Source organism: Crocuta crocuta, unplaced genomic scaffold, assembly GCF_008692635.1.
Source record: "Crocuta crocuta isolate KB4526 unplaced genomic scaffold, BGI_CrCroc_1.0 scaffold44, whole genome shotgun sequence".
Taxonomy (NCBI): Eukaryota; Metazoa; Chordata; class Mammalia; order Carnivora; family Hyaenidae; genus Crocuta; species Crocuta crocuta.
The window spans coordinates 7,251,705-7,279,371 of NW_027530179.1; the positions used below are offsets into that span (position 1 = coordinate 7,251,705).

At 53.5% G+C, this 27,667-nt stretch overlaps 3 protein-coding genes across 3 annotated transcripts; all 3 read left to right on the top strand.

Moving 5' to 3' along the window:
- Window positions 1-607: 607 nt before the first annotated feature.
- On the top strand, window positions 608-2,717 carry TREML4 (triggering receptor expressed on myeloid cells like 4). Its single transcript, XM_077764824.1, has 5 exons — window positions 608-668; window positions 1,050-1,178; window positions 1,621-1,671; window positions 2,183-2,243; window positions 2,681-2,717. The coding sequence occupies exons 1-5, from the start codon at window positions 608-610 to the stop codon at window positions 2,715-2,717; spliced, it is 339 nt and encodes a 112-aa protein (XP_077620950.1).
- Window positions 2,718-5,594: 2,877 nt separating this feature from the next.
- On the top strand, window positions 5,595-14,273 carry TREML2 (triggering receptor expressed on myeloid cells like 2). The gene is made up of 5 exons (XM_077764988.1): window positions 5,595-5,845; window positions 8,131-8,460; window positions 12,041-12,458; window positions 13,451-13,557; window positions 13,834-14,273. The coding sequence occupies exons 1-5, from the start codon at window positions 5,785-5,787 to the stop codon at window positions 13,926-13,928; spliced, it is 1,011 nt and encodes a 336-aa protein (XP_077621114.1). The 5' UTR covers window positions 5,595-5,784; the 3' UTR covers window positions 13,929-14,273.
- Window positions 14,274-17,170: 2,897 nt separating this feature from the next.
- On the top strand, window positions 17,171-27,510 carry LOC144232215 (uncharacterized). Its single transcript, XM_077764990.1, has 6 exons — window positions 17,171-17,736; window positions 17,910-18,230; window positions 19,292-19,367; window positions 20,660-20,778; window positions 22,507-22,613; window positions 23,494-27,510. Exons 1-6 carry the CDS (start codon window positions 17,676-17,678, stop codon window positions 23,740-23,742), a joined length of 933 nt encoding a protein of 310 aa, XP_077621116.1. The 5' UTR covers window positions 17,171-17,675; the 3' UTR covers window positions 23,743-27,510.
- The last annotated feature ends 157 nt before the right edge of the window (window positions 27,511-27,667 follow it).

The window sequence follows — 27,667 nt, forward strand, 5'->3', positions numbered from 1 at the left end:
CCCGCCTTACCCTCTGATACACCTGCTCAGTGCTTTCTCTTCCCCCAGCACCCATCTCTCCCGGGGACCATCCTAATGATGAAACCCCAGGATAAAAACACATCATTGACTCCATGCCTGGGTGTGGAGTCCCTGTCTTTCCCTGGGTACCATGGGGACACCATGACCCCCTGACCACTCACAGGCAGTGCACGGAGAGAAAGAATAGAGGAATGGCCTCTTCTCTCACCATGGTTCTCCTTTTGGGCATTCTCAGAGCTTTCCACAGCAACGATGGAGGAGTGAGATGGGGTGGAAGGTGTGGCATGACAGAGATGGAGAGAAGTGGGCAAAAGAGAGCCACTGAGGCAGGACTGAAGTCTCCAGGCCCAGAGACAGACCCTGCAGGTGGGGGCCCCCTCCCCAGGCCTGGCTGCTCCTCCCTCCCCTCTGCCTGCAGAGCTCACCTGTCAGGCTACTCACTCCTCCAGTCGAGGTGTTGGCCCCTCTCGGTTCCTCCGACTCAGAGATGCTGGGAAGCTGGGGCAGAATTAGGCCTATGTTCTGCTTCCCTCTCCCCGGAGGTGCCCCTTCTCTCCTTTGCCTTCAGAAACAGGCTGGGGGTGGCATGGCTTGGGGAGCCTTACTCCTTCTCCTGCCTACCTGTCCTGCTGTGCTCCTGGCCTCAGGTGAGATGGAGAGGGTGAAGGTCAGGGTTGGGGCTGGGGGCAGGGTGGCTCTGTGATCAGAGGGCTGGCTTTGAGGACCATGCTGTGGGTGTCGGCTTCCTCTCCCCTTATCTCAGCCCTGGGAGAGAGGGAGAGCTTGGGCCAGTCGGGGCCCTGACCTTAGGGCCTGTTATCCAGGTTCCTGGGCAAATAAAGTTGTGCCCGAGGAACTTCATGACATGGCAAGGCAGACACCCTCCTGTGCACTGCCAGGACCTCCTGAGGGAGAGCCCTACAAGGAAAACCCGGCGTTGGCAGACATCTGGACACAAGTATCCCAGATCAGCTCTAGGCCCTAGATGGCCGCTTAGAACTCTCAACACACAATCTGGGGTGGGCTAGGTGCTGGCGTCTTCATCACCAGGATTCAGCTGAGGGAGGAGGACTCGGCACCCTACTGGTGCGGAAGCTACAACTCTTCCAGCAACTTGATCGCTATGCTCAGAATTATCAACCGGTTGGTATCTCCAGGTGAGCTTCCTTCTTGAGAAAATGCTCCCCTTCCTCCCAGGCCTGGGGGAAATGTCACTCACCCCCTCAGGCACCTCCATCACTTCAGATCCCACGAGATCTTCTGCTCTGATCCAAGGAGAGTGAGGGCCCTGTCTTCCAGGAAAGGGCTCTTACCTCTGCTCCATCTTGCCAGTCCCCACCCCAACTGCTGGGAAGACCTGCCCAGGGCTCACTAGACAGAAACCCAGAGTCTCTCTCTGTCTCTGATTCTGTTTCTCTTTTCCTTACACATATATGCCAGCAGCAATGGTGTGCAGACCTTAGGCAAAGGTCACCCCTGGCCTCATTGACCCTGAGGGAGTGTCTCCGGTCCCCTACCTCCTCTCACAGCTTTGGGGCCAGACCCCATTCTGTCTTCTGTGCCTCTGGACAGTTGTTATTTACTTTCTTTACTCTTTAGCCTCAACCACTTCTCCTGTGTGGACATCTACCTGGCTCCTACCAAGTACAGGTCGGTCTGGGTCTCAGTGCAGGGAGAGTGAAGAGTGGCCAGGCAGCTAGGGTAACCTCAGATTTGTGAAAGGAAGCATCAGGGAGGCCTGCTTCTGGGATTTTAGCTCCTGCAGCCTAGGCAGGTGGGAAGGTACCTTCAGGGCTTGCTGGGCTTAAAACCCAGGGAGATAAACATTCATGACCTGAATATGAAAATAGCCATGGATGGGCTGGGTGTCCTAGGAAGCGAGTCTGTCCAGGAAGACCCTGCACCTGAATGTTCCAGCCCTGCCCTCTTGCTTCCCACCAGCTCGGGGAGAAACTCCTCCCCCTTGGGCCCAGTGTCAGCCTGGACTTCAGCTGATTATAAATCAGATCCGAGGCATTAGCTACCCCTGGCCTGAGGGAATGAGGGACCCTAAAGAGCTGGCTCTGTCCCCTTTCCACTTTCTCTCAAGGTTTTTGAAGGCCGATACTATTCTCTATTCTGGTTTCTTGAGCAGTCACTACCTTCCTCGTGTCCTCCTTAGTTCTGATCACTTCTCCAGAGGGGACCACTTACTCCCCATCTCTCAATAGCTCTCAGCTCAGGTAGGTCAGGGGTCTCACCAGAAGGGAGGGTCCTGGAAAGGGATGGCCAGAGAGCTCATGCATGTCTCAGAGTCAGGAGAAGGGGACCTAAGGACTGTTTCGAAGGTGGTTGAAGCACAGGGTGCTACAGAGGAGTCCCCAAGGCTCAGATTCAAAATTAGGGAAAGAGGAATAAAGAGGAGGATACAGGTCATTAGCTCTGAAAGAGCTGTAGAAAATTCAGTTAGACATGGGATTTTTGGAATGAGATCAAGCGGAACCAACATAATGTGGAAGCCAGAGGCTGTACTGGCATGCAAATGGTGGGTGTAGAAAGTGACCACAGATGGGCAGATGGTAGCCATAGCAAAAAACAGTGGAGGGGACACTTTTGATTTCTGCTCTTGACTCTTGCAGTCATGAGTTTTAAGACCATCGTAACCTCCCCTTCATCGCAGAAGTAAGCTGCAACAGCCTAGGCCACAGGTGCTCTAGGGGACTGAGTGGCCAGCAAAAGCAGTGGAGAACTAATGAAGATAGATGGTCAACTGCCTATGGGCATTTGATCCCTAACTCTTTCCTTCTCCAAATTTGAAGACAAGTGGGTTACAAACTAAAGAAGATCTCCCAGAGTGTTTAAAGGTGAAACCCTGATCAGAGGATGGGAGTGGCAGTACACAAGGGGGACCATGTTGAACAAACAGAATAATTGGCCACCAGTGAAAGATAAATGTTTCAAGGAACAGAAGATATCACATCCGTAAAACAAGAAAAGACCAGAATCATATTCAGAACACTGAATATCCAGCAAGGTCAGGGCATTAAGCCCTCAGAAGCTGCATCCACCATGAGCAATCTTAGAGAATTACAGTCAACAGATATACCATAAATACATGTTAGCGGTAGGTTTTTGGTAAGTGTCCTTTATCAAAGTCACGACATTCTCTTTCCTTGCTGCTTTGTTGAGTGTTTTTAATCGTGAATTGGCGGTGGTCGGGGGAGTCATGCAAATGTGGGTTTTTTTTTTTTTTTTTGCATCTATTGAGATAATCCCATAATTGTCCTTTATTCTGCTGATATGGTGAATTAGGTTGAATGATTTTCAAATGTTCAACATAGGCTTCATTCCCGATATAAAGCCCACTTGGTCATATTGTATTATATTGTTATAGACATTGATGGTTTTCATTTGCTCATGGTTTGTTAGAGATGTTTCTATCCATGCTCATAAGGTATGTACATCTGTATTTTTCTTTTCCTATAATGTCCTTGTCAGGTTTTAGTGTCAAGGATATTCTGACTTAACAAACCAAGCTGGGAGGTGTCTCCTCTATTTTCTATTTCTTTTAAGTTTATTTATTTATTTTGAGAAAGAAAGAGAGCATGACCGGGATAGGGGCAAGAGAGAAAGAGGGAGAGAGAGAATCCCAAGCTGGCTCCGAGATCCACGCTGAGCCCCTCCAGTGGCTCCATCTAACTGTGAGATCGCGACCTGAGCGGAAATCAACAGTTGGTTAGTCAGTTAACCGACTGAGCCAGCCAGGTGCCCCTGTCTCTTCTATTTTCTGAATGGTGTCAGTAACATCGGTATTATTTCCATTTTAAGTATTTGGTGCAACTCATCCATGAAGTTGAAAGCTGAGCCTGGAATTTTGTTTGTGAGAAGGGAAATTTTACTCCATGCAAATTAGACTTTAGTTTGTTAATGGGAAAATGAATGGAAAGAAAAGGTAGAGTGCCCTGTTGTTTTGTACCTAAAAGCCTAATATATACACATTTTTCGAGATTTTGATAAATCCTTCCAAATTTTTCTCAAGAAACTTTGAATCCAGTTTATTCTTCCTCTCCCAGTGGAATGAGTGTTGGGTTTTTATAGTCTTACCGTTACAGCTATCACTGTGCTTCCAGGCAATATGTCTCCACAAGAGATCAATGCGACTCCCCCCGCCCCCACTCCTGAAGCCACTTAGCTCTGGCATGGAGGAAAGGAAGGAAGATACCATGTGCTGGGAAGGCAGATAGCCTTTGAACGCAGGGATCTGAGGACTGAGAAGACGTATTAACAAAGATGATTAATAAGCCGTGTTAATAAGGAAAGTGTAAGACGTCTTTTGCGAGCTGAGAGGTCCGGAGGGACAACTGTAGCCCATTCCTACACTCCAAATGTCTGGCGCCTCGCGTGGCGCCTAAGATTGAGCGGACGAACGAACGAATGAATGAACGGAGAGTAAGTGAAGAGAATTAAAGTTTGGAGTCAGCAAAAATCAAACGTCCTTTGCGAGTTCAAGCTCAGTTTAAGACTTGTTACTCTGAGTCCCGTCCAAGGAGAAGAAAGTCGGCATAGGTGAGTAGGGGGGGCACACATAATCCTGTAGGTCCCCTCACCCCCAAAGCAGCGGATGACACAGCTCCTGGATGTCAGAGGCTGCCCTTCTGTTTCTTAGCGCTCGGGGCTGAGTGAAGGGTGGGGTCCTGGGCCAAATGCTGGGTCATCTTGGCTGCAGCCCGGCGGCTGTCCGGGCCAGATAGGGTTGAGGGAGAGGAAGTTGAGTGGGCATGCGCGTGCCGGCGGGGGGCCGGTCCGAGCCCAGGGGCTGGGGGCGTNTTAGACTGGATGGTAGGAGAGCGGAAGAGAGGGGTAAAAATTAGGAGACAACTGAGCAATTAGGAGGAGACACAGCTTCTGTGTGTGTGTATGTGTGTGTGTGCGTGCGCGCGCGCGCCCCCACGTGTGATAGCACAGAAGCCTCTCTCTGAGCCCAAACTGTCCTGTACAATTTGCATCTTTCCCCCCGTCACTCTAACCGTGACAGTAATAAGACCGCATGTGAGCACGTAAGGAGTTCTTTGCTAGTGTGAGCCAGAAGGGCTATTCTGACCAGCCAGGAACCTGGCAGGGAGGGGGAGGGGCAGGGCACCAGAAGACACGCTTTGCGAGACGGCTTGCATGAATGAATGTGAGTTTACTAGAATCTCCTGGTGAATGTGTTTCGGAGAAAACAATGTGTGTGCGTATTTAGGATCCGAGGTGCCCGGCCCCAGCCCCAAGCTCCTGCCCCTGCGTCTCTGAGCCCAGGGAATCCCAGGGAGTCTGTAGCTCAGGGTCCAGAAAACTCACCCAGCCCCCTTGAGGGATCCTCTGCTTCCGACTAGGGGCCACCCCCCTCAGCCAGTTTCTGGGAGGGGTTTGGAGAGGGTGTCGAGTCTTCTGACCCTGAGACCTTCCCTGCGCTAGGGGTGGGGTGGGGTGGGGTGGGGTTGGGCGGGGGTGCCCAGACTGGGTGGAGCAGCCACACCTGCCCGAAGTTTCGGGGAAGAGGGCGTAAACAGCCCTCAGCGCCGCCCTTGCCCTCAGTAGACTCTGCGGGCCCCACGGTCTGCTGATCACAGTGGGTCCTACAACTTCCTCACTTCCCTAAATGGGCAGCTGCACTTTCAGAACGCCAGGTCCTTCCCTGGCAGACCTAAGTGGCCTGTCCCGCAGCGGCCTGGGGCCCTAACCCCGGAGCGGGGGTGTCCTGGCCCCCTACTGGCCTGTGACTGTCCCCAACTGGATGGAGCCATGGCTCCCACATTCCTGCTGCTGCCACCGCTGCTACTGTGGCTCCAGGGCCCTGTCACAGGTGAGAGGATGGGAGGGCAGGAGAGCTGGCCTGGGGAGGGAGGGGGGGTGGCCTTTTCCTAGACCCTCCCTGCTTTCATGCTTTGTGGGGCTGGAGGAGGAGGAGGATGGGGTTGACCTGGTGGCTCCTAACCAGAGAACAGTAAGAAGGTTGCCTCCCGGTATCTGGCCCCAGGCAAAGCTACCAGAGGCCCCACGGACTAAGATAAAGCTCCAGACCCTCTCAGGTTGGGCCCCTTCATCTGCCAGGCTTGCTCCGGACCTGTGACAGTGGACACTCAGTTTCCTCACGCAGAAAGCCTCCCTCCTGTGTTGGGAAAGGGCTGTTTGGTTCTTACAAGAATCATTGCACCACGTGTGTGTGCTTTTACTCCCTAGGTTGTTTGTGCCACCACCACTCCGTCCCCAGCCCCATGTCCTGAGTGGAAGCGGTTTCTGAAGGCCTCCCCCACCCCAGAGAATGCTCCTAGAGGGGGCTTCACCCATTCCTGCCTCCCTTACTGCCATGGCAACCAAATTACCGTTTCCCGTTCAGTTCTGGCAGCCACCTGTCGGAGGGGTGGAAGGGGGGCACAAATGAATGCAGCACCCTGGAGACCCTTTCCAAGGGCACCCCACCCATGCACCTCCCCTAGCGAGGCCCCTCCTACTCCTTCTGTGTGCAGCAATCCTAGGGTCCCCCAAACCTGCCGCTCACCGAATAATTTAGTTCGATCATTCCTTTTAGTTTGTGCAGGGCAAGGTGCTGCTTAGAGAGGGTGTTACCTTACCCCGAGCCTCAGCTGTCCTGCAGCTGGGTTGGAACCAGGCAGATATTTCAAGTCCTGTGCCATGTCCTTGGCTATCACAGCTCTGGGCTCTACTGGAGAAGTCTGGCTGCATTTCAGAAACGGAAGCACGTGGCGCACCCGCTGCATACCAGATGCTGTCAATGGTAGAACCAGGCTTTTAACCCATATATTTTTAAAATTTTTATATTTTATTATCATTACTATTTTTTATTTTAAGAGGGGGAGGAAGGGGCAGAGAGAGAGGGAGAGAGAGAGAAATCCCAAGCAGGCTCCCCGCTGTCATCGCAGAGCCCGACACAGGGCTCCATCCCACGAACCGTGAGATCATGACCTGAGCTGAAATCCAGAGTCAGAGGCTCAACCTACTGAGCCACCGAAGCGCCCACCCATATATTTTTAGACTCCTCAATATGTGTGCTCTCTACTCTGTCCTGCTGGGGAGACAAGCGTTTGTGCATGTGCAGAAGGCTCTGGGGGTGTGAGAGGAGTAAGTACTGAGCTTACCGTGGGCAGAGGGGTGGAGGGAACCCACCACAGCTTTCTCCCTGTCCCGTGATTGCCCACCCCCACTCCTAGTTCCACTCTCTTCCCGCCAGGCTGTGGATTGTGAAATGCACAAACCACAGCTTATTTCTAGGCCAAGACTGTAACATGCTATAGACGGACAGTGAATTCTTCAGTTTGCGCTCCATTGAGAATTTAGATGCATGTTTGGGCATTTGTTATCTATGGCTTTTGTGCAACCAGAGCGTTTTAAAATGAAATACCACCTAAAATGAACTAAGAGCCCTTGCTAGGTCTTTGGGACTAATTTTTACTCTGAATATTTTCAAATACTGGATGTTCTTATATACCTGAGTCGCTTGTGTTCAGGAATTTTATAACTCAGTGACTTCTGCTGGTGTCTGTGCGTCTGTCTCACTGTGCCCCTGAATCAGTACCTCTGTCTCAAAGACCTGGGTCTTTCCCACATGGCCCTGAAACTGGGGTTTGTTAGTACCTTCCCACTGGGCTAGAAAATACCATGAAGAAAGGAGCTGTGTCAGGTGGCGCTCCCTGAGTGGAAGGGGCGAATCTCCTCCATTAGTCAGGGGCTCCCTGACAGCTGTGCCTGTGTCTCCGCCATCAGACTGGGACTTCTCTGAGGGCTAGTCCTATATCTTTCTTTCCATTCGAGGACTCCCCAGGGGCCCAGGACTATTGTCTTCCTCATCAGTTTGGGAACTCCCAGAGGGCTGGGCTGGTGTCTACTCCAAATGACTGGAGGCTCCCTGAGGGAGTGGCTGGTGTGTCTCCCCCCTCAGACTGGGAGCTAGCTGTTAGCAGTGCCTGTGCGTCTCCCCTATCTGACTAAGGGAGCTCTTTCAGAGTAGGACTGGGTCTCTCCCTGAAACCGCTCCAGGCAATATCCACGTCTTCTCCCTTCACCTTGACCTTCGAGAGACTTCCCTCCCCTTCTCTGTCCAGACCTCACTTACCAGCAGTGTCTCCCCAGGTGCCCCAGGTGTCCCTGCTGAGAACGTGTACACTAAAGTGCAGCACCTTGAAGGGGAGACTCTGTCGGTGCAGTGCTCCTACAAGAGCCGCAAAAACCACGTGGAGGGCAAGATATGGTGCAAAGTCAGGAGGAAGAAGTGCGAGCCTGGATTCACCCGGGGCTGGGTGCGGGGACCGCGCTACCTGCTGCACGACGACGCCAAGGCCAAGGTGGTCAAGATCACCATGGCAGCCCTCAGGCACCAGGATTCGGGCCGGTACTGGTGCATGCGCAACAGCTCGGGGACCCTGTACCCTCTGATGGGCTTCCTTCTGGAGGTGTCTCCAGGTGAGCAGGCCCGCCAGGGCACGGGAGGGTAGAGGGTGTCCTCTCTGCCCCGGACTCTGTTCACATCAGATATAGTAAGAAGAATAATCCATCCGTGGGCGTCGTGTGCCACAGGGCTGTGACAATTTTTACTGACACTTTCATGGGCATTATTCTTACCAATGAAGAAAATGAGATCTAAAAAGCCCTCTGTGGATCTCACCTTGTCCAGGGTCCCAGAGCTAGCAAGTGGCAGAGACAGGATTCATACTCAGGGCTCTGTGTGCTTTGTTTTTATTCCATCTTCTGTTCAGTATATATTCACTGAGGCCCTACTATGTGCCAGGGACGATTCTAGGCTCTGAGGACAGAGTGGTGAGCAAAAACAGACACAGCCCTGCCCTAGGAGAGATGATAGGCAATCACACATTGTCAGCCAAATAACTGTAGGTAATAATAAATCCTCTTAAGAAAATAAAGCAGTTTAGTGTTTTATTCAGGAAATCAGTGGTGGAGGGAGCCGTTGAGGTGCTGGAGACCAGAGAGGACCCTCCTCCTGAGCAGATGACATGGAGCAGAGCTCAGCATGATGAGAGCTTTCTAGCCCTGTTGAAATGTGGGTGCTTCAAAGGGTATTCTAGGCCAGGAGCACTGCATGTGCAAAGGCCCTGAGGTGAGAAGGAACTAGGCCTATATAAGGAAGGCCTATGTGGCTTGTCCATATTGAGTGTGGGGCAGAGTGGCAAGAGATGAGGTTGGAGAGTCAAACAGCAGACCTAAAGTCTCGGATGTGAAGTTTGAGTTTTATTCTAAGTACGATAGGAAGCTATTGGAGAATTTAGAGGGATGTGTTGTGGCTTGTCTTTAAGAGTCTAATGGCTGCTTTGTGGAAGATGGATTGTGGAAGGGTAAGAGATGGGCACAGAGACTTCTTTGGGTGTTCTGGCTGAGAATGACAGTGTCTTGGAGTAGGACGTGGGCCTTGAAGGTGGAGAGAAGTGGGGGGGGGGGCTCAAATCTATGATGTTCAGACTTCCTGCCCTCTGTACACTTTGGAGGTAAGACGGGATTTGCTCGTGTGGGAGGTGAGCAAAAGGGACGAATCAAGAGTGACCCTAAGGCTTTCTATTCCATCAGCGAGTGCATGACGGCACATTTACTGGGTAGGGTGAATCTGGAGAGGAGCTGGTTTGGAAGAGAAATAGCAGGAGCTGTATTTTGTCGTGTTAAGTTTTAAGACGCCTCCTAGGGCCCCAAGGAGCAGGCAGCAGATATAGCAGCCTGGAGCTCAGGTGGGTGGTCAGAGCTGGGGATATATTTGGAAGTTTCTCGATGAAGAGAGTTTAAAGTCTAGGGGATTTGAGAGATCTATACAGACGGAAAGCAGATTGGTGGTTGTTTATGGCTGGGGGACATAAAGGGGAAGTTGAGGAGTAATAGCTAAAGGGGTGAGGAGATGATGTAAATATTCTAACATTGGCTGTGGTGGTGGTTGGAGGTCTCTGTGAATATACTAAAAAGCAGTGAATTTGGTGCTATAAATGGGTGTGGTATATGGAATGTGAATAGTATCGCAATAAAACTTTAAAAAATCAAAGGAATGTAGGGGCGCCTGGGTGGCTTAGTCGGTTAAGCATCCGACTTTCGCTTAGGTCATGATCTCGCGGTTCGTGGGTTCGAGCCCCGCGTCGGGCTCTGTGCTGACTGCCAGCTCAGAGCCTGGAGCCTGTTTCAGTCTGTGACTCCCTCTCTCTCTGACCCTCCCCTGCTCACGCTGTCTCTCTCTCTCTCTCCTAGAAATAAATTAATTAATTAAAAAAAAAATCAAAGGAATGTAAAAGCTCTCCCCTGAGTGTAGAAAAAGAGAGTAGGGCCAAGCCCCGAGGTCCCTCCAAATGTATACGGTAGGAAAGGGTGAGGAACCAGCAGGAAAACCTGAAAAAAAGCAGCCAGTGACGATGAAATGTGTTGCCCACCCTTCCCCAGTCCCCTGATCCCTCTGACTCTCCCTCTTCTGTGGGACTGAGCCGGGGCTCTAACACGTGGAGAAAAAATCTCGTTCCCCGTCTCCAGTTCTGCTTCACACCCAGGGAACAGTGGAAACCTGTGTACGGAAGTCTTCGTTTGCAGGGATCCGAACATGAAATGCTTTCGTTTTTCTCTTTGCACACCCCCTCCCCCGCATTGTGACATCTCATGTTCCACCTCTTAAAGGCCATTTGGGGAGATCCCAACTTTGCAGGACTTTTCAGTTATTAGGAAATTTAACAATCCACAGCCTGTTTAAAAACTCTAATCTTCTAGCAATATATGCCCCTCCTCTCCTTCTTGAAGACCAAGGCACCTGGAGTGGGGAAGGGGGTAGCCTGCTGCCTAACTCTCTCTCCATCTCGGCAGGTGGGGGGAAGGAGGGGACTCTCCTGGCCATCCCCTGGCAACCCCCCCCCCGCCCCCCCNTGGTTGTGTGTCTTCATTGCCCGCTGTAGGAGTTCTCTCTCTGTCAGATGTTACTCTTTTCCACACAGCCCTTTGGGATCCTCTGTGAGGTGGGTGTCCAGATGCTGGCCCTCCCAAGGGAGTGTGAGTTCCCTGGAGGGTCTTTGGGGGTGTCTCCACTGCTGAGTAGGGCGATGTGGGAGATCTGGCTCTAGGTCAGCCTCTTCCCCTATCCCCACTCTCACCAATGCTGCTTGTTCTGGCCTCCCTTACCCAGAAAGATCAGCACCTTCCATGGTGGCCATGTCACTCTTAGGAATGTGTCCATGCCATGCACAGGCATGTCATTGGCAGCCCATGTCAGCCCTCTCTCTCCCTCACTATCTCTCTCCAATTCCCTAGTTCTCTGTGGATATAGGCCCCACCCTGCTCCAGATGGGACCTGGAGCCTCCTACAACCAAACACCATCCAAACACCAGCCTTCTAGAAAAATGAGATGTAAAAGGCTGAGGTGATGGGCGAGGTGTCTCTTCGCAAGTCCCTGGGGAGGGCATCTAACCCTGCTGCTTGAGCTGTTCTGTGGAATTTGGGCCTTTGATGCTTCCCTGTGTGTGTTTTTCTAAGTGTATTTGTTTATTTTGAGAGAGACAGAGACTGTGTGAGTAGTGAGGGGCAGAGAGAGGAGAGAGAGATTCCCAAGCAGGCTTGACTTTGCCAGCGCAGAGCCCGACACGGGGCTTGAACTCACAAATCTGTGAGTCCACGACCTGAGCTGAAATCAAGAGTCGGATCCTCAACTGACTGAGCCACCCAGGCGCCCCGATCCCTCCCTGTCTGCACCCTGGCTCCTACCCAGCAATTATGGAGCACCTGGAAAAGTCCCTGTTCAACATCGTAGTGAAAATATGTCTTTGGCCTATGGAAATGAGGAGGGTCTGGGAGTGACTAGAGAGATGGGGACAGGGAGGAGAGTGTCCCCTGGGCCCAGGTGGCCTGATGGGGCAGGCTAAAGAAACTGAAAAGTCTCTTCCTTTTCCCGGACCAACAGCTGGTCACTCAGCAGAGCAGAGCCCCGAGTGCAAGATCAAAGAGGGGAGATGAGGATCTGCTCCCCTCTGCGAGGCCCCCACCCCCTCTAACGTTCCTCCCTCTCTGGCCCCTCAGCCTCCACCACCAAGAGAAGTGCTCCTCTTACACAGCTGGCCAGTACCCTCCAGAATGGAATTGTCATCACCACGGGCCCAGCCCCCACCTCAGGCCCCGATGCCCCTTTCACCACCAGTGTGACAGTGTTCACACCTGGTCTCTTCACCTTGACCAGACTCGTGCCCTCCGCCGCCTCAGGGTCCATCAGACTGACCTCCGTGACAGGCTACAGCTTCACCGGCCCTGGCTCCTCTACCACGGGGCCTGGGAGGACTGTGGGGTCCCAGACGGTGACTGTGTCCCCCAGCGATGCCGAAGTCTCCTCTGCCGGCCCAGCGTCCGTCTCCACCAACGCTGGGCACCTGGGCGCCCAATCCCCCACCACGGGAATGTGCCATACCAGCGGGTCTCTCATCGACAAATTATCCCCTGCCAGGTACCCGTGGGCCCTGGGGTTGAATGACCTTTGACCAGATTCGGCGACCATTCTTGGTGCCTGAACTTGGAGCCGACCTTCCCTTTCAGGAGGTCGGTCTGGGCCGGAAGCTGAGATGGAGCGGTGCCCTAAGGGCTGGCAGTGGGAAGTGAGGGCTGAGGAGGGGTCGGCATAAGAATCTGTGGATGAAGAGGGGAAGGCAGGGGAAGGACAAGGGGGTGCCTTGGGGGTAGGAAGTGGGAAGTGGGGGATGCTTTAAATTGGGTTCCCCCGGAAGCAACCTCTGGGACCAGGAATGCTGGAAAGAGGGTGGGGAAGTGAGACAAGGGAGCAGCCAGCAGAGAACCCAATCAAGCCGCCGCCAGTGTGGGCAGCGGGGCTCAGCCCCAGGGGGGCCCTGGGCCCCAGCATCAGATGCCCACCTGAAGGGCAAGGGAGCTGGGATCTTCATACACCTGCTCTCCTGGTCATCCGTAGAGGGCTGCCTGACTTGGGTGGCAGAGCGGGCTCTAGTAACAAGAGAAAGTCCCCAGGCCAAAAAATATTTCAATAGAGACGCTGAGGGCTGGTGCACACGAAGTGCTATCGGCAAGGGGTTCCAGGCTGTGCCCCTCCCGCATCAGCTACAGAGGACAGCGGAGGGAAGGGCCCGAGAGGCTCCCACTGTGAGGACAGCAAGACTCTCAATCTCCTCTGTCACAAGTGGGGGTCCCTTACAGTCCTCGTCCTCCGTGATGAGCAGGTTTGGGGGAACAGTGGAGGAGAGGCATCAAAGCGGAGAGATGCTCCCCCTGACCTGGGGTTCTTCTGAGCTCCTCACTTCCTGCTGCCACAGCTGGGTTCCCCGAGGAAGGAAGGGAGGCTGTCACTCCAGCCGGGGCTGTCGGGATTTCTCCAGGTCGGGCTCCTCTCGCGTGGCATGCAGGAAGACAGAGGTAGGAGAGGAGAAAACCAGGTGCTCACCTCCTCCCCACTCCGTCCTGTCCCTTCAGGCACCAGGATTCATATGGCATTGTGTTCCTGGGAGTGTTGACCTTCCTCCTAGCATCTGTGATGCTGATCATGGTCTATGGCTTCTGGAAGAAGAGACACATGGGAAGTGAGTACAGCCCCCCTGCCCCCCCCCCCCCAGCCTCCTGAGGGCAGAGCACTGGGGCAAAGCGCCCGACTGCACTCCGTTCCCCGGGCGGTGTGTCCTCACCTGTGTTGGGCCAGAAGGACCGCTTGGCACCCAGGGGAGGGAGGGGGGTGGGTGGGGCTGAGCCTGCAGTAATTGGAGAGCAGAGCCAGAGGAGGGGGTGGCCTGGCCCAGGAGCATGGGGGGAGGGGGGTGCCGGAGCCCTGTGCTTCTGCATCTCTGGCCCTGTTCTCACAGGCTACAGGGTGTGCAGCAATCCTCCGAGAGCCTGGAGGGACCCGCTGGGAAGCCCGGAGCCCCCACAGAAGCCTGCCTGGACTGAGGCCACTTAACTATGGAGTCGGGAAGCTGCTCCTGGAGGGGCCTGGGAGGCCAGGGAGTTTGAAGATGGGGGCCTGTGTGAACTGGAGCCAGGCCAGTGCTGGACTCAGGCGTCCCCAGAACCAGACGCTGCTCTTGGCCTGTCCCCTTGGGCCGCCAGGAACCTGGGAAAGCACTCATACAATGGAGAGCCCCTGGCAGGAAGCAGCAGGGGAAGCCGCCATCGGGATTCTGCTCCGAGCCACAGAGTCCTGGCCTCCGGATGCGTGGCCGAGAAGCCCCGTAGAGGGCTCAGCTCCCGTGGGCCTCAGAACCTCTCCGATGGAGCAGAGGGGAGCGGGGGGGGGTGGGGGGCGCTGCCCCCTCCCCATCGCAAACCCTGTGTCCTCAGCCTCCTTCTGCTCCCTTCAAGCTTCCCCACATGCTTGGGGAAGACAAAGTCCCAGAGGCAGCCGGTGTCTCAGGGGCCCCATCCTGGAGGAGAAGAAGGAACCATGACTAAGAGTTGGAGATCCACATGGGCTTGGCAGCAGGGGCCCCAGAGTGGCCCAAGCCCCCGCGCCCCACCCCACCTTTGGGACCCTGCGTCCTCTGATGGGCCTCTGGATGTGCCCCGCCTTGACCGCAGCTGCCTGACCCTCAAGTCCTGGGAGCCAGCAGAGCCCGCCCACCCAGCCACTGCTGCCTGCCACCTGATGGTCGGCCCTCTAGGGAGAGCTGTGACCAGCCTGCCCAGAGCCCCGTGGCTGCACTCAGGGACTCCCCCTCAGTTCCCAGCTACAGGCCTGAACTCTCACAGAAGGCTGAGGGCCGTCCAGAGTCCACAATAGGGGAGGCCATGGCTCAGAGAAGGGGTAAATCGCCCACCCGCCCCCGGGACTCATTGTCCCCTAGGAGGAGGGGTGCCATGTGCAACACAGCAAGGACAGCTTGGAGCTGAGCACAGCCTGAAGGAATGCCCAGAGCTGGGGGAGGGTGGGGATGTAGAAGAGGGAGGCAAGGAGCCTCGCCAGGGGTCCGGTGGCCCTAGGAGTCTGGCCTCTGCTTCTCTCGGTCTCTGCTCAGACTTGGCCTCGTCAGCAGTGAAGGCTGGAGAGTAGGGGCTGGAATCCCCCCCTGGACCAGGGGCTCTACCAGCCTGGAGCTACTGGAATAAGCACCTAGGGATCAATGTGGCATCTCCACTCTCCCCCGGGGGGAGAAAATGTCACTGTCAGGGCCTTGATGGGTGGCTGGAGGGCCACTCCGGGATGGATGTGGGGAGAGAAGAAGGCACAGAAGGTAATCCTAGAGGACAGCAGGGAAGAGGCATCTCTTCCCTACATCCAGGAGGGGGCACCAGAGGAGGGACTCGGATTGAGGAACCCACTAGCCTGGTGCCAAGACAGACAGACAGACACACACACACACACACACACACACAGTGATATCCATCCTCCCTATCAGGAAGGTGTGGCTGCAACCTTGGGGTGCAAATGGGAGGGGGCTTAATTTCCCTGTGAAAGCAGTGCCCCCAAAGCCCCACTCCATTTGAGACCCCACGACAGCACACTGACAGCCCTGCCTCGCCTGAGAGCAGGCTGTCCTGCGGGAGGGCAGCAGAGGGCTCAGAACTGGGACCCCCGGTGATGCCGCCTGTCATGTGTGACCCTGTGCAAGTCACTAACCTTATCGGGCCCCATTGTCTTCTCTTGTGAAAGAGGACACTAACCCTACCTCTCAGGACTGCTTTCAAGCATCAAGCGGAGTGGCAGGAACCTCCTCCCACTGATGAAATGCCTTGTGATTGCTGGTCCTCAAGCTCTTCTCCAGCTCCCGTATGTGATTTGTCTACACTGAAGACCTTTGCGGCCTATTTCTCTGTTGTGCCCTAAATTGGAAGGGGCTGGGAAGGGCAGAGGGGCACACGGGCAGGGCTCAGGCGGTGGGTGCTGGACCTAGACAGAGCCCTAGGGCTATGCCCTGATGTCAGGGTAACTGTTAGGGGACCTCCCCCCCATCTCTGTTGGCTGAGGATGAGAGGCTCCCGGAATTGGGTGAGCTGCACCCTTGGAGCCTGCTGTCACGTGAACTCCCCTGGAGGGACACAGGGTGCTGGGAAAGGGGTACAGAGTCCCCGCCCTGGGGGTCTCCAGCCCCTCTGGGCCTGGCTGGCCTCTTTGGATCTCCAGTGCTCCGGGACATTTTCCTCAAAGTCCCAGCCTCTCATTTTCTCCTTGCTCTTACCCTTTCCCCTGGAGCTGCGGGAACATCCAGATCCCCAGGTCAGGGAGGTGCAGGGCAGGGGGGTAGCACACAGGCTGCCTCGGCTGTTAGTGCCTCAGGCAACAAAGCTTCCTGAGCTTTCGGCTGTGATGACAGGACACACCCATGAAGGGCTTCCTGTGATGCTGTGATGATCAAGGGCCAGGACACGTTAAGAAAACCCAGCACAGAGAGACGTCTGCTTTGCAGAGCATAGCAGACAGATCTGTCACCGTGGGACACACGTGCTCCCACTGGGAGGCTGGCAAGCAAACCTCAAGTTCACGGTTTTCCCAGATGGCTGCAAAAGGTTTCTCAGCCCCAATTGGACTGAGTCGGCATAGCTTCCTCCTTCAAGCTGATGGACTTTTTGCCCCAGGGCTGGGAGTGGTGAGGCGGGAAAGCCTCCTCTGCCAGCCCCCTCTGGGGGCTGCCTCGGCTGCAGAGAGGGGCCTCTCCAAGGGCAGTCCCACTCCCAGGGCGGCCCGTCCCCCCTGACCGGCTGCCACAGGCTCCAAAGCCCCGGCATCCCCCAGCCACCCTGGAGAGCATCCTGTCTTCACACCTCTGCACGGCCCGCCCGAGCTTCCTGTTGGCCTGTCCTCTTCCCAGCTTGGTCCCCGGGCACATTGGGCCTCCTGTGCTAACCTCCACCGCAGAGTCTGCGCCCCACAAACCGACCTGCCACACTGCATGTTTACAAGGTTTCCAAATTCCTTGGTGGTTTATTACCTCCACACAGCCTGTGGCGATTGTTTTTCTGTAGCTGTCCTAATGACAATGATTCTGAAAAATGTGCTCGATTACTGTGGTCTTTGGACAAATGCTTGGGGAGACTGGGAGCTGGGGGCCTCCAGCCTCCCCGCCCCCAGCCTCTGCTCCTTCTATATCTTTTTCTCCTCCCCACCCACCCCTACCTGCCAGTTATGCCCCCAGTTTCGTTCTCTCCCTCCCTTGCTAGAACATTCCCTGATTCCCGGCACCTTGGTTCCTGGAAATGACTCTCCCTCTCTCTTCTCCCCTGCCCCTCCAGTCCCGCAGCCCCCCAGCTCCCAGGCAGGCCTGGACCGGTCGCCCGGCACCTCCAAAGCATCTCCTGTGTCAGTCTCCTTCAGTGAGGGCTTTCCTGGGTGGGGAGGAAGTGGTCCGGTAGAAGGGAGAAAGAAAGGAGAAATAGGTTCTGATTTCACCAGTGACTTCCTGGGCTTTCGCAGCTTTCTACATCCCCACCCCAGGGGTGACAAAGAGGAAGAGGCTGGGCAGGAAAGAGCCAGCGGTAGCTGCAGAGTCCCCCGGAGCCTCAGTCCAGTCTCGGGGTCGAGGCCTTTCCGGGCCCACCTGTAGCACCTGCAGCCGGAGGGTCCCCTACTCCGAGGCCTCCCGCTGCCCCACTGGGGTGCTCTTCTTCTCCCCGGACCAGCTAGGGGGGCTGTGCTGAGTCCCCTCCCCGCCCCCAACCAGAGGCTCCCTGTCCTCAGGGCTTCTCTCTCCCACCCCAGCTCAAGAAGTGGGTCATGGCCCGGGGGGCCACCCACCTGCTGCCTGCTTCTGTCCTGCTGATGCTCCTGGCCTCAGGTGATGCGGACAGAGGGAGGAACCGGGCAAGAGGAGGGGGAGGTGGTGGCGGGGGAGGTGGGTCAGAAGGGGACAGGGGCAGGGTGGGGCTGGGGCCAGAGGCTGCCTCTGGGGCCCTCTCTGAGGTGGAAGGCGCCCATCGGCAGACAAATGACCCGAGAGTTTCTTTTCAGGCTCCTGGGAACAGAAGCTACTGCATAAACTGGAAGGGCAGACAGTCTCGGTGCAGTGCCCGTACTGGCCAAGTTCGAACATGGTGAGAGCCTGGTGCAGGTACTCTTCAGAAGGTACTTGTACCATTTTAGCCACCCACCACCCCAGGCTCCCGAGCGTGTCGGAGCCTCGGCACTCCATTCAGGATGATCCCAAATCAGGCTACTTCATCGTCACCATGACTGAGCTCAGATTGGAAGACTCCGGACTTTACGCATGTCTATTCTACAAATCCTCCGAGACCTTCATTCTCAGAAAATTCCGTCTGGTGGTATCTCGGGGTGAGTTCTTGCCCTTCTTCGCGTGGTCCTCAGCCTTCCTAAATCACAGGGTGTTAGAGCTGGCGAGGACCCTAAAAGCATTTTCTTCGTGGCGCTCACAGCTGGGCAGCAGCACCCTTTGCCCAAGGTCACCGCTGGTTTCAGGCAGAACCCGCAGAACTCTGACTTGCTGGCTCAGCTGGTTCTTTCTTTCCCATCACACGCATCTCTGAGCATTTTTGTCGCTGCTAATGAGACTCGTCCACTGATTTGTAATGACTGTGAGGCTCCCTCAAGTTTGACAAAACTGGCTGATGACTGGGCCATTCCTGGGCATCCTGACTCTGGACCCCAACCCCTAACCTTCTCTCAAAGGGTTGTGCTGGAGTCCCAGGAAGCCGGTTGGGTTAAGAAACACGGACAGGCAGGAGGCAGCTGGCAGCCAGGCAGACGTGGGGCTTCGAGGGTGAGGCTGGGAGTGGCACCGGCCGAGGGCTCCGAGGACATGGGTCCTCACCCTGGACCTGCGCCTTATAGTCAAGAGAGCATAAGCCTCAGATGGGGAGATTGGCGGGGTTCCCCATCGGAGCCCCCAGGTGTATTTCTTGAAAACCTCAGCGTTGCGAAGGGTTAGGATGGTGGGTAGTAAGGGGCATAATGGAAGCATGTTGGATGGTGGCCCCGTGAAGGGAGGGACCAGGCCAACTGGAGGAAGCAGTAGTATGGATTCTCCTGACGACTCCCCAGAGGAGGTGATACCGCCCAGGCCTTAATGAAGGAGGAAGACTTTTTCTGGAAGAGACAAAAGTGGGGGCAGGTGGAAGGGAAGCACTATGGGTGGAGAGTACATGACATGTTGAAAGAACACAGAAAAGACTGGAATATATCCAAGTGATAGTGTGATCCTAATCTAAAGCCACTTGCACTGTGGCACTTTACCGCGAGGGAAATCCAACACCACTCAGGGTAATACCCCCACTTGGCCCAGGGCCCTGTGTGGGCCTATCTTCCCCAGGACCACGGGCTAGAAGCGGGGGCCCCACAACACATGGGAGTGCTCCTCTTACTGTCGTCTCTTTCAGCTTCAACCGCGCTGACCACCAGGAGCACCAGTGGGACCACAGCCTGGACCTCTGCCACCAGCCCTGCCATTGACAGGTACTGTCACCTGCCTCCGGGTCCTCCCTGCCCTCCACTTCTTCCCGTCCTTGGCCAACTGTGCCAAATGCCTCCAGCTACCTCATGCTTACAGACACCTGGCTTTGGGGGGAGGGAGGGATGGGAGTCAAACAGTTCGCTTCAAGTCACTTTGCCTCATTGAGCCTCAGTTTTGCCATCTGCAAAATGGGGCCAATAACAGTCTCACCTTACAGCAGGGTTGCTTACCTTGAGCACGACTGACGTTTGTCGGGAGGGGTGCCCTGTGTGGCAGCATCCCTGGGACAGCAACAGCACAAACCTCCCTGAGACCACCCAGTTGTGGCAAGCAAACCAAAATGTCTCTGGACGATGCCAAGTTTGCCTCGCGGTGGAACCGCCGTCCTACAGAGTTGCTGTGCGGATTAAGTGGGATTGTGTCTGGCCCAGTGCCAGGCCTGTGACCAGTGTCTGCTTCCTTAGCGTCACCCCTCTTCCAGCCCCAGGCGTCCTGGAGAAGGGCGCGCTTTATCGTCACAACCTGTGGCCTGATTTCTTCTCTACCCCTGGCTGCTGCGTTCCAGGCCCCAGCCCCTGGGACTGACCTGATAGCTGCTTTCTTCCAGACTCCTTCCTCCCCTGCCGTCTCTGCAAACACCATCACTACGATGGATGGGAACCCCCGGGCTCTTGCAAACAACGATCCCTTGCTTCAAGGCAGTACGCTCAGAAACTAGGTGGAGCTGGTCCTGGAGCTGAGAGGTGTCCCTACAGCTGCTGCCCCCGGGGCTTACGGCTTTGACCCTTGACACCCCTGGGACCCTGCTGTGGTATAAGAAAGCCTACCTTTGTGTTCTGCCTATGACTGAAGACAGGCCCTGTTCAAACGCGTTTATCACATGGCAGAGCTGTGGGTCACAGGACACCAGTGCTCTCTGAGAGCTGAGCCCGTCTCACAGGCAGGCTGAGGTGACCGGGACCAAGAATAGTCTAGGGGAGCCTGGGGGAGGGGTGAGTGCAGACCCTGCAACAGAGGCCCAGGGGCAAGTGCGGGGACAGCAGCCAGAGAAGGGAAAAGGAGCAAAGACAGCGGACATCGGAAACATTCCCCATTCACAGAGGGGGAAACATAGCCCAGGCGTGGCCAGACGTGCATGGCTTACGGGGCAGAGTCCTTGACCATGGGGCTGCCTCCTGGCCAGCTCAGGGGGAGGGGCTGTCACGAGCACCACACGCATGGGGGGAGGGGTGGCTTCCCCGCAGAAGGTTGGCTCCCACTTTCCTCACCCGGCTGGTTGTTCTTTATTCCAAAGCCCCCAAGACAACTGGCGTCTCATCGTTCCCAGCACCACGGTGGCCATCGTGCTGCTGCTGCTGCTCACCATCCTCGTGATCCTGTACTTCAGGAAAACCCGAGGAAACGCCGGGAAAGGTAAACCCCAGCGCTGGCTCGGGGCAGACCACCGAGGGCTTGGCCATGAAGTCTTCCTGCCCGCGAGCCATGAGGACAAGGCTTATTACGCCCACTTTACCACCAAGGAAATTGAGACTTGCAAGATGAGGTGGCCCGATCCCCTGGGTTCTCTTGCTTTGCCAGAGCAGCGGGCAGGATCATTCTCTTCAGAGGCTCAAGGTCAGCTCCCTCTAGGCCTAATTTGCCTAAAGTTGGGCTTTCTGGTATCATGTTGGGATCGTATAATGTGCCATCTTTTTATAGGTAAGGATTTTATTTTTTTGTTTAAAAAAAAGATATATTTCTTTTGAGAGAGGGAAGTGCAAGCAGGGGGAGGGGTGGAGAGAGAATCTGCACTGACAGTGCAGAACCTGACGAGGGGCTCGGTCCCACAAACCGTGGTGAGATTAAGACCTGAGCCAACATCAAAAGTCAAACGTTTAACTGACTAAACCACCCAGGCGCCCCTATAGTTAAAGATTTTTAAACAAATTTACCTAAAAGACTTTCTGGTCAATGGTATTGGTTTTTAACTGTCACTATTGTTTTTATTTTATTTATGTTTTTTAATTTTTTACTGTTTATTTATTTTTGAGAGAGAGAGAGACAGAGTGTAAGCAGGGGAGGGGCAGAGAGAGAGAGAGAGAGAGAGAGAGAGAGAGACACAGAATCTGAAGCAGGCTCCAGGCTCTGTCAGCACAGAGCTTGATGCCGGGCTCGAACCCATGAGCAACGAGATCATGACCTGAGCTGAAGCCAGATGCCTAACCGACTGAGCCACCCAGGGGCCCCTGATTGCCACTATTGTTTTTAAATTTTGTCTTCCTAAAAGCACAGGAAGGACTTTTTAATCTTCTGAGTTGTAAGTTTTTAGCATTAACCACCTGTCATGGCATCAGCATTTTGTGCATGGCTTATCATATTCGTACCCTTAGGTGGTTCCTGTTTTCGTGTGTGTTTGGTTTGTTCAGCACATATGTGCTGTGTATTTATTAACCATGTAATCCAGTGCTGTGTCTGTTGACAAGATTGAAACGTGGAAGCAGGTCAGGGTTATGTTGGACCTCATTGATTTTAAGTTTTCAAGCTATAAAAATCCTAATGTAGTCATGGATTGTAAAATTTTATATACGTATTTTTCAATCCATGTAAAGTCATAGTCAATACTATTTTTATAAAATAAAATAGAAAAGCAAAATGTTGCAGTGGTTTGTACACTGGAACAACAAATATGTTTTCATTGGACTTTTAGGGGTGTGTGTGTGTGTGTGTGTGTGTGTATGAGTGTGCGTATTCGTATATGTGGGAATAAGATAAAATGTTTCTCATTGTGGCTCCTGGCCCAAAAATTTGAAAGGTGTTACAGATAACTTCACCAGCAAATAGATTATACTTAGATGTTTCAATTTGGAACTTTCAGTGACTGGAGTTAATTAAGCTTACCAGTTTTATTCAAATGAGCCACAGGCCACCAGCTTGATTTGCTCCTTATCCCTAACCTGTGCTCCGTGGACACTCCTCTGCACTTGCTGGGCCCCCAGACCTCGCTGCGACCTTCTGGGCAGGGTGGGATTTCTGGGCCGGGCCCCAGCCCTTCCCGCGCCAGGGTCCCCTCTGCCCAGAGGGGGCCTTCACCACTCCAGCCTTCCCAAGAGACCGGAGCCTAGGGAGAGGTCCCTGCCCCAAACCGGACTCTTCTCTTCACAGGTGAAGACAAATTCCACATCTACGACAGCATTTCGGCCCAGAAGGAACAGACCACTGAGCACAGGAAAGAGTCCTCATCAAGGCAGAGGCCATCTCAGCTTTCCTGGGTATCCTTGTTGTTGGTGTTCTTGTCTTTTTCAGCCTCCCAGCTTGTGGACTTGGAGTTTCTGTTCAGTCTGGACTTGCAATCACTTGTGACTCCTCATGTTGCCTCATCTGCATGTACCCATTGCCCCATATTTTCCAGTTCAAACTCCTTAAAGAGAGAAGTTGGCTGCTTCAGCTTTTGGCCTTCACCCCCACAGGAGACAGCTATTAATGGGAGTCTATCTCCTGGGTCCAGAGCCAGCCTATGATGGCTGCCATCAGTCCAGGCAGCTAGGGGGAAAGAGGTCCCATGGTAAAAGCATGGCCCTCTACGTGCTCTGTCATCGGGAGCTGAGGGCCAGACTGTTGCCCTTGGGTAGGTCTGTCTTGTCTAAAGATCTAAGACTCTTAGAGTCGCAGAATCGCAGGATGGGGAAGATCTAAAGCTATCTGGTTCAACCCTCTATAACGCTGGAATCAACTCTACACATGGCATCCCTACCAAGGGCTCTTCTAGCTCAGTGCTTCTCAAACTTGAGTGTGCATGAAAATCACCTAGAAAACGTGTTCAAACAGAATTTCTTGGACCCCACCCCCCAGAGACTGACTTAATAGATCTTGGGTGGAATCTGAGATTTTAACAAGCTGCCAGGTGATGCCAGTGCTGTCGGTCCCTGGATCATGCCCAACATAGCCTTCCTTAGCCTATTCTTAAACAGCTTCAGTGATGGAAACTCTGCTGGCTTCAGCTATTCCCAGAGGGTCTGCAAGCTCCATACTCTGCCCCTCACCTTATCCCTGTCTCTGTTTCCCACCCAACTCTGGGCAGCCTGGGGGCCACTGACCAACCATTCCCAGCTATGATCTGTACAATGAACATCTTTCTTCTTTGATTCCCAGGGCTCCAATCAACAAATGGGCTCTGATGAGGATGCTGGGGGCATTTGCTATGCCTCACTTACCTACCTGAGCCACTTTGGCCTTGAGGACTCCATCTATGTCAACACTCACCCCAGCCCAAGGCCCATGCCTGACCGCCTTCTGACTGTGGAATATGCCAGCATCGCTGGAAACAGACCCCAGCTCTCCAAGTCGACTGCCCTGGAAGGGGAAACTCAGGAGCTGAAGGCAGACTTCACTGGGCAGTGAACACTTAGCAAGTACCTGTGAGGCATGGGGTTGCTCTACCAGTGATATGGGGACTTCAGTGGGACAAAGGTGGTCCCAAACCAGGAAGAGGTCATCCCTTCCTACAAAGGAGATGAGGAAGGGGGAGGAAAGAGAAGACCTTATCACTCCACAGGAGAGACGCTCTGAGTCTAAAGGCTGTGATGGGCAGGCTCTGGGGCCCATAGAAGGGGTTTCTAGACACCTGCCTGCTCACCTCCCCAGGGCCTAGGAGGAGGGCTATTAGAGCAAAGACCAATTAGGTAGGGTTTGGATCCCAGTGCCCCTGAGTGACCCAATCTTCACCCCCACTCTGTGACCCTCACTTCCTTCCTGACCAGGGGCTGCGAAATCCTGACGTACTGTGCAAGTTCCTCTTTGGTGACTCTCCTCATGACAGCCCTCCTCCATCCCCAACTACCTCTCAGGACCGCTAACCCAGGCTGGAAAGTTCTACCCCTCCACTCCAGCTCCTTCCTCTCCTCCCGATTTTGATTCTCACAAATGACCCTGCCAGGACATGGGCGGTGCCCACCATTCAAGAGTCTCTCCTAACCCCTGGCCTTGCTGGGTGGGAGCAGGGAGCATGGGAGCTTCCCTCCCTATATTGGCCCCTGCAGCTTTGCTGGACCTGACCTGGGCTCCCCCACCTTCCATGGAAACCATCATCTACCCTGCTAGCTGTGTCTCCAACAAAGCAGGCTGAGGGCCACCCCCTGCTTTGCCCAAGTACACTTCCACAGGACCCTTATGGAAACAGGGCCCTTTTAAAATTCTGTGCCCCCAAAGAGTGACTCTGAATTGTGGGAATTCCAGGCCATGGGGGCAGAAGGTGCTGTCCTACCATGTCATGGGAAAGATTGCTTGAATTATCAATTCGTCACTTCTCAAGAGTGACATTTAAAGATCATCGAATCCAACTGCCAATAGGAGACTAGATCCGTTCTGCAAAACCCCAGTGAGTCATGCAGTGTCTGTCCCAATCTCTCGGAGGACAGGGGTTCGCTGCCTATTGCTCAGACAGCTTGTGTGTGAATGGTTTTGTCAGACAGGAACTTGCTTGCCTGCAGTCACAGTGAGACATCAGCTTTGCCTCCAGGATGGGAACTGAGGCTGTGGCTCCTTCAGGGCCAAGAAAGGAGAGCGGTTGGAGAGCGCAAGGGTGGGTGGTCTGAGGTCTGGCAGGCTGAGGTGTGATGACGAGGTCTTCTTCAGGAGGAAGGCAAGTTATGCTTGTCACTCGTGACATCCCAGGTTCCCAGTGTTGAGGATATGGTTCTGTCCCCAGTTTGTGGCTGTTCAGAACACTCAGGAACAACTCCGAGTTGAAGGAGGTGGAGAACAGGATGCTCTGAGCATCGCCTTGGCTCTCCAGGTCTCTTCCTTGTCCCTTCCAGTGTCCCGGGTTTGACTCCTAGAGGCTGGGCACCTGCAGTATCCTAACCTCCCACCCTGCCTGGCCTTGCTCTGAGAAGGCCATTGGCACTGACCTACGGCCTCATTAGACCTCTGTTCTTCATTGTTCTAGGCTCCTGAGCCTCTTGGTCTATATTTTAGTCTACATATCCACCGGGGAAGCCCATCTTCACCATGGTCTTCTCAACTCGGGTATCCTGGCTACAGCACCATGAGCCACCCCGGAGGTCAGGCTCCTTACGCACTGTCCAAACCCGAAGGCTTTACTCAAACTAGAGACCCTGGAGTTAGAATCATTATACAGTATTTATAAGGGGTCTGCTGCCCGCCAGCCATGGCTCAGAGGTGGGGATACAGTGATTAATCTAGTAAGCCAACAATTATGGAGTGGTTCTTATGGCCACATTCCTCTACATACATTAAAGGCTTAAACAACCCCATAAGGTAAGTGCTTTCCCTTCATTTTAAAGATGGGGAAATTGAGGCACAGACAGGTTAAGTAAATTCCCAAAGTCTAACAGCTAATAAATGGTGGGTCCTAGACCAGAAATTTTAGCCACAGTGCTTTCTCGTCCCTGTTCCTGTATGCATGCGCGCACATGTGCAGCGGGTAGATATGTATGACAAAATAGTAACACCAGGCAATCACAGCTAGAGCTACAGAATGCTAATGGTGCTTGGGGGAGGTGGGAAGCATGACTTTTTTGATAGAACTCCAGGAGCCAAGAGGGGATGGTAGGGCTGTGGCTGATGTAGCTGGGGAGTTTGAGAAGAGGGATTCTTAATTAACCAGTGTCCCCAGATAAAAGGCCCAGGTCCCTCCTGCCCACCCTACCCCGGGGTGGAGGGGGGGGTAGGACTGCCCCTTCTGTCACCACCAAAGGCCCCAGGGCACCTTTCAGGGCTGTGACGTTGGGAATGTACACCTTTCCCTATCTCAGCAGTGATGCGGTAATGGTAGGTGAGGCGCCCAAGACTCAGGCCCCACAGGAGGGTGCTGCTCTTGGACCTTTGGGACACCAGCAGACTTTAGGCACCATCCTTCCCAAGACCTGCCACCCAATGCCAGCTGGGTCCTCCCTTCAACTTCCCCTCCCCTCCCCCCCCACGCTCTTTAGGCATGCCACACAATAGGTCAACATTTTGTTCATTGACGTATCTGTTTTCCGTTTTGGTTGGTGTTTCAAGCCACTAAGGTTTGGAGTAGTTTGTTTTGCAACAATAAGCATTCGAAACGGATAGCCGAGACAAATTTGAAGAACAAGTCCATGGGGAAAGGAGATGGTCTTACCTGACCGGAAACCGAGACTCAGGACCACAGTGTGATTTTCTTGGAATAGAAAATCGACCAGGGCAACAGAATTGGGGGGTGAGAAAACAGACCTGTGTACAGATGGAAACCTGATTTTTGCCAGAGTGGGCATATGAATCAGGGGCAGAGGAGAGAAATATGCCATGGTCTGAGTACAACCATCTATCCATATGGGGAAAATACAAAATTAGATTCTCGCCTTAGGTTTTTTTACACAAGAACGAATTCCAGGTGGGCTACAAATCCCCGTGTCAATAGCTGAACAATAAAATGTTTAGACAAAAATGGAAGAGTTTTTATGACTTCAGGGTAGAGGAATATTTATTAAGACATCAAAAGCACAAACCACAGGGGAAGTGTGGTGCTTGACTATATTAAAATGCAAAACTTGAGTACAAAAAGAAGACATCAGAAATAAAGTGGAAGGAGGAGCACAGACAGGGAGATGGCATTTGCAGTGCATATCACTGATAAAGGCTTAGCAGCCAGAATTCATAAATCAAAAAAGGACACACTATTTTGAGTGGGCAAATTATAGGTGAAAAGAAAATCACACCCAAGAAAATTAAAAAATAAATCAGATAAATAATGGTTAACTTCATTAGCAATCAAATAAATTCAAATCTCAACTAGAAACATATATACCCAGTATATAGGTAGAGGACTTCAAATATGTCTATAATGTTTCATATGTAGATACAGATGTAGATATAGATAGATATAGACATAGACATATAGATATAGATAGACATAGATATAGATATATAGATACATACCTCACATTTTTAAATTCTGAGAGTTCATGACAGTAATCACAGACAAAAACCTAGTTCTGTGAATGAATTTAGGCACCCCAAGTCGCACTTTCTCTGTAACAATAAAACCACCAGGTATGTGCTGTTATCGGGTTCCTATTACATCAGGGGTTATGCAACATAGAAAAACAGAAAAAAATGTAAGCATGGCATGATATGTAAATTTTGATGTTAAGTAAGTCTACCATTAAATTATTTTTTCTTCGATGTTTACTTATTTTTGAGAGACAGCGACAGAAAATGAGCAGGGGAGGGGCAGAGAGAGAGGGAGACACAGAACCCAAAGCAAGCTCCAGGGTCTGAGCTGTCAGCACAGAGCCCGACGTGGGGTTTGAACTCACGAACTGCAAGATCATGACCTGAG

Bases quoted from the DNA above. Each gene is read 5' to 3' on its own strand.
- TREML4 (XM_077764824.1), top strand. From the start codon at position 608: ATGGCTTGGGGAGCCTTACTCCTTCTCCTGCCTACCTGTCCTGCTGTG. The intron at 1,179-1,620 runs GTGAGCTTCCTT...TTTACTCTTTAG, and splicing joins CAACCGGTTGGTATCTCCAG to CCTCAACCACTTCTCCTGTG. The intron at 2,244-2,680 runs GTAGGTCAGGGG...CCTTCATCGCAG, and splicing joins CTCAATAGCTCTCAGCTCAG to AAGTAAGCTGCAACAGCCTA.
- TREML2 (XM_077764988.1), top strand. From the start codon at position 5,785: ATGGCTCCCACATTCCTGCTGCTGCCACCGCTGCTACTGTGGCTCCAG. The intron at 12,459-13,450 runs GTACCCGTGGGC...CTGTCCCTTCAG, and splicing joins GACAAATTATCCCCTGCCAG to GCACCAGGATTCATATGGCA. The intron at 13,558-13,833 runs GTGAGTACAGCC...CTGTTCTCACAG, and splicing joins GAAGAAGAGACACATGGGAA to GCTACAGGGTGTGCAGCAAT.
- LOC144232215 (XM_077764990.1), top strand. From the start codon at position 17,676: ATGGCCCGGGGGGCCACCCACCTGCTGCCTGCTTCTGTCCTGCTGATG. The intron at 17,737-17,909 runs GTGATGCGGACA...GTTTCTTTTCAG, and splicing joins GCTGATGCTCCTGGCCTCAG to GCTCCTGGGAACAGAAGCTA. The intron at 22,614-23,493 runs GTATCCTTGTTG...TTTGATTCCCAG, and splicing joins GGCCATCTCAGCTTTCCTGG to GGCTCCAATCAACAAATGGG.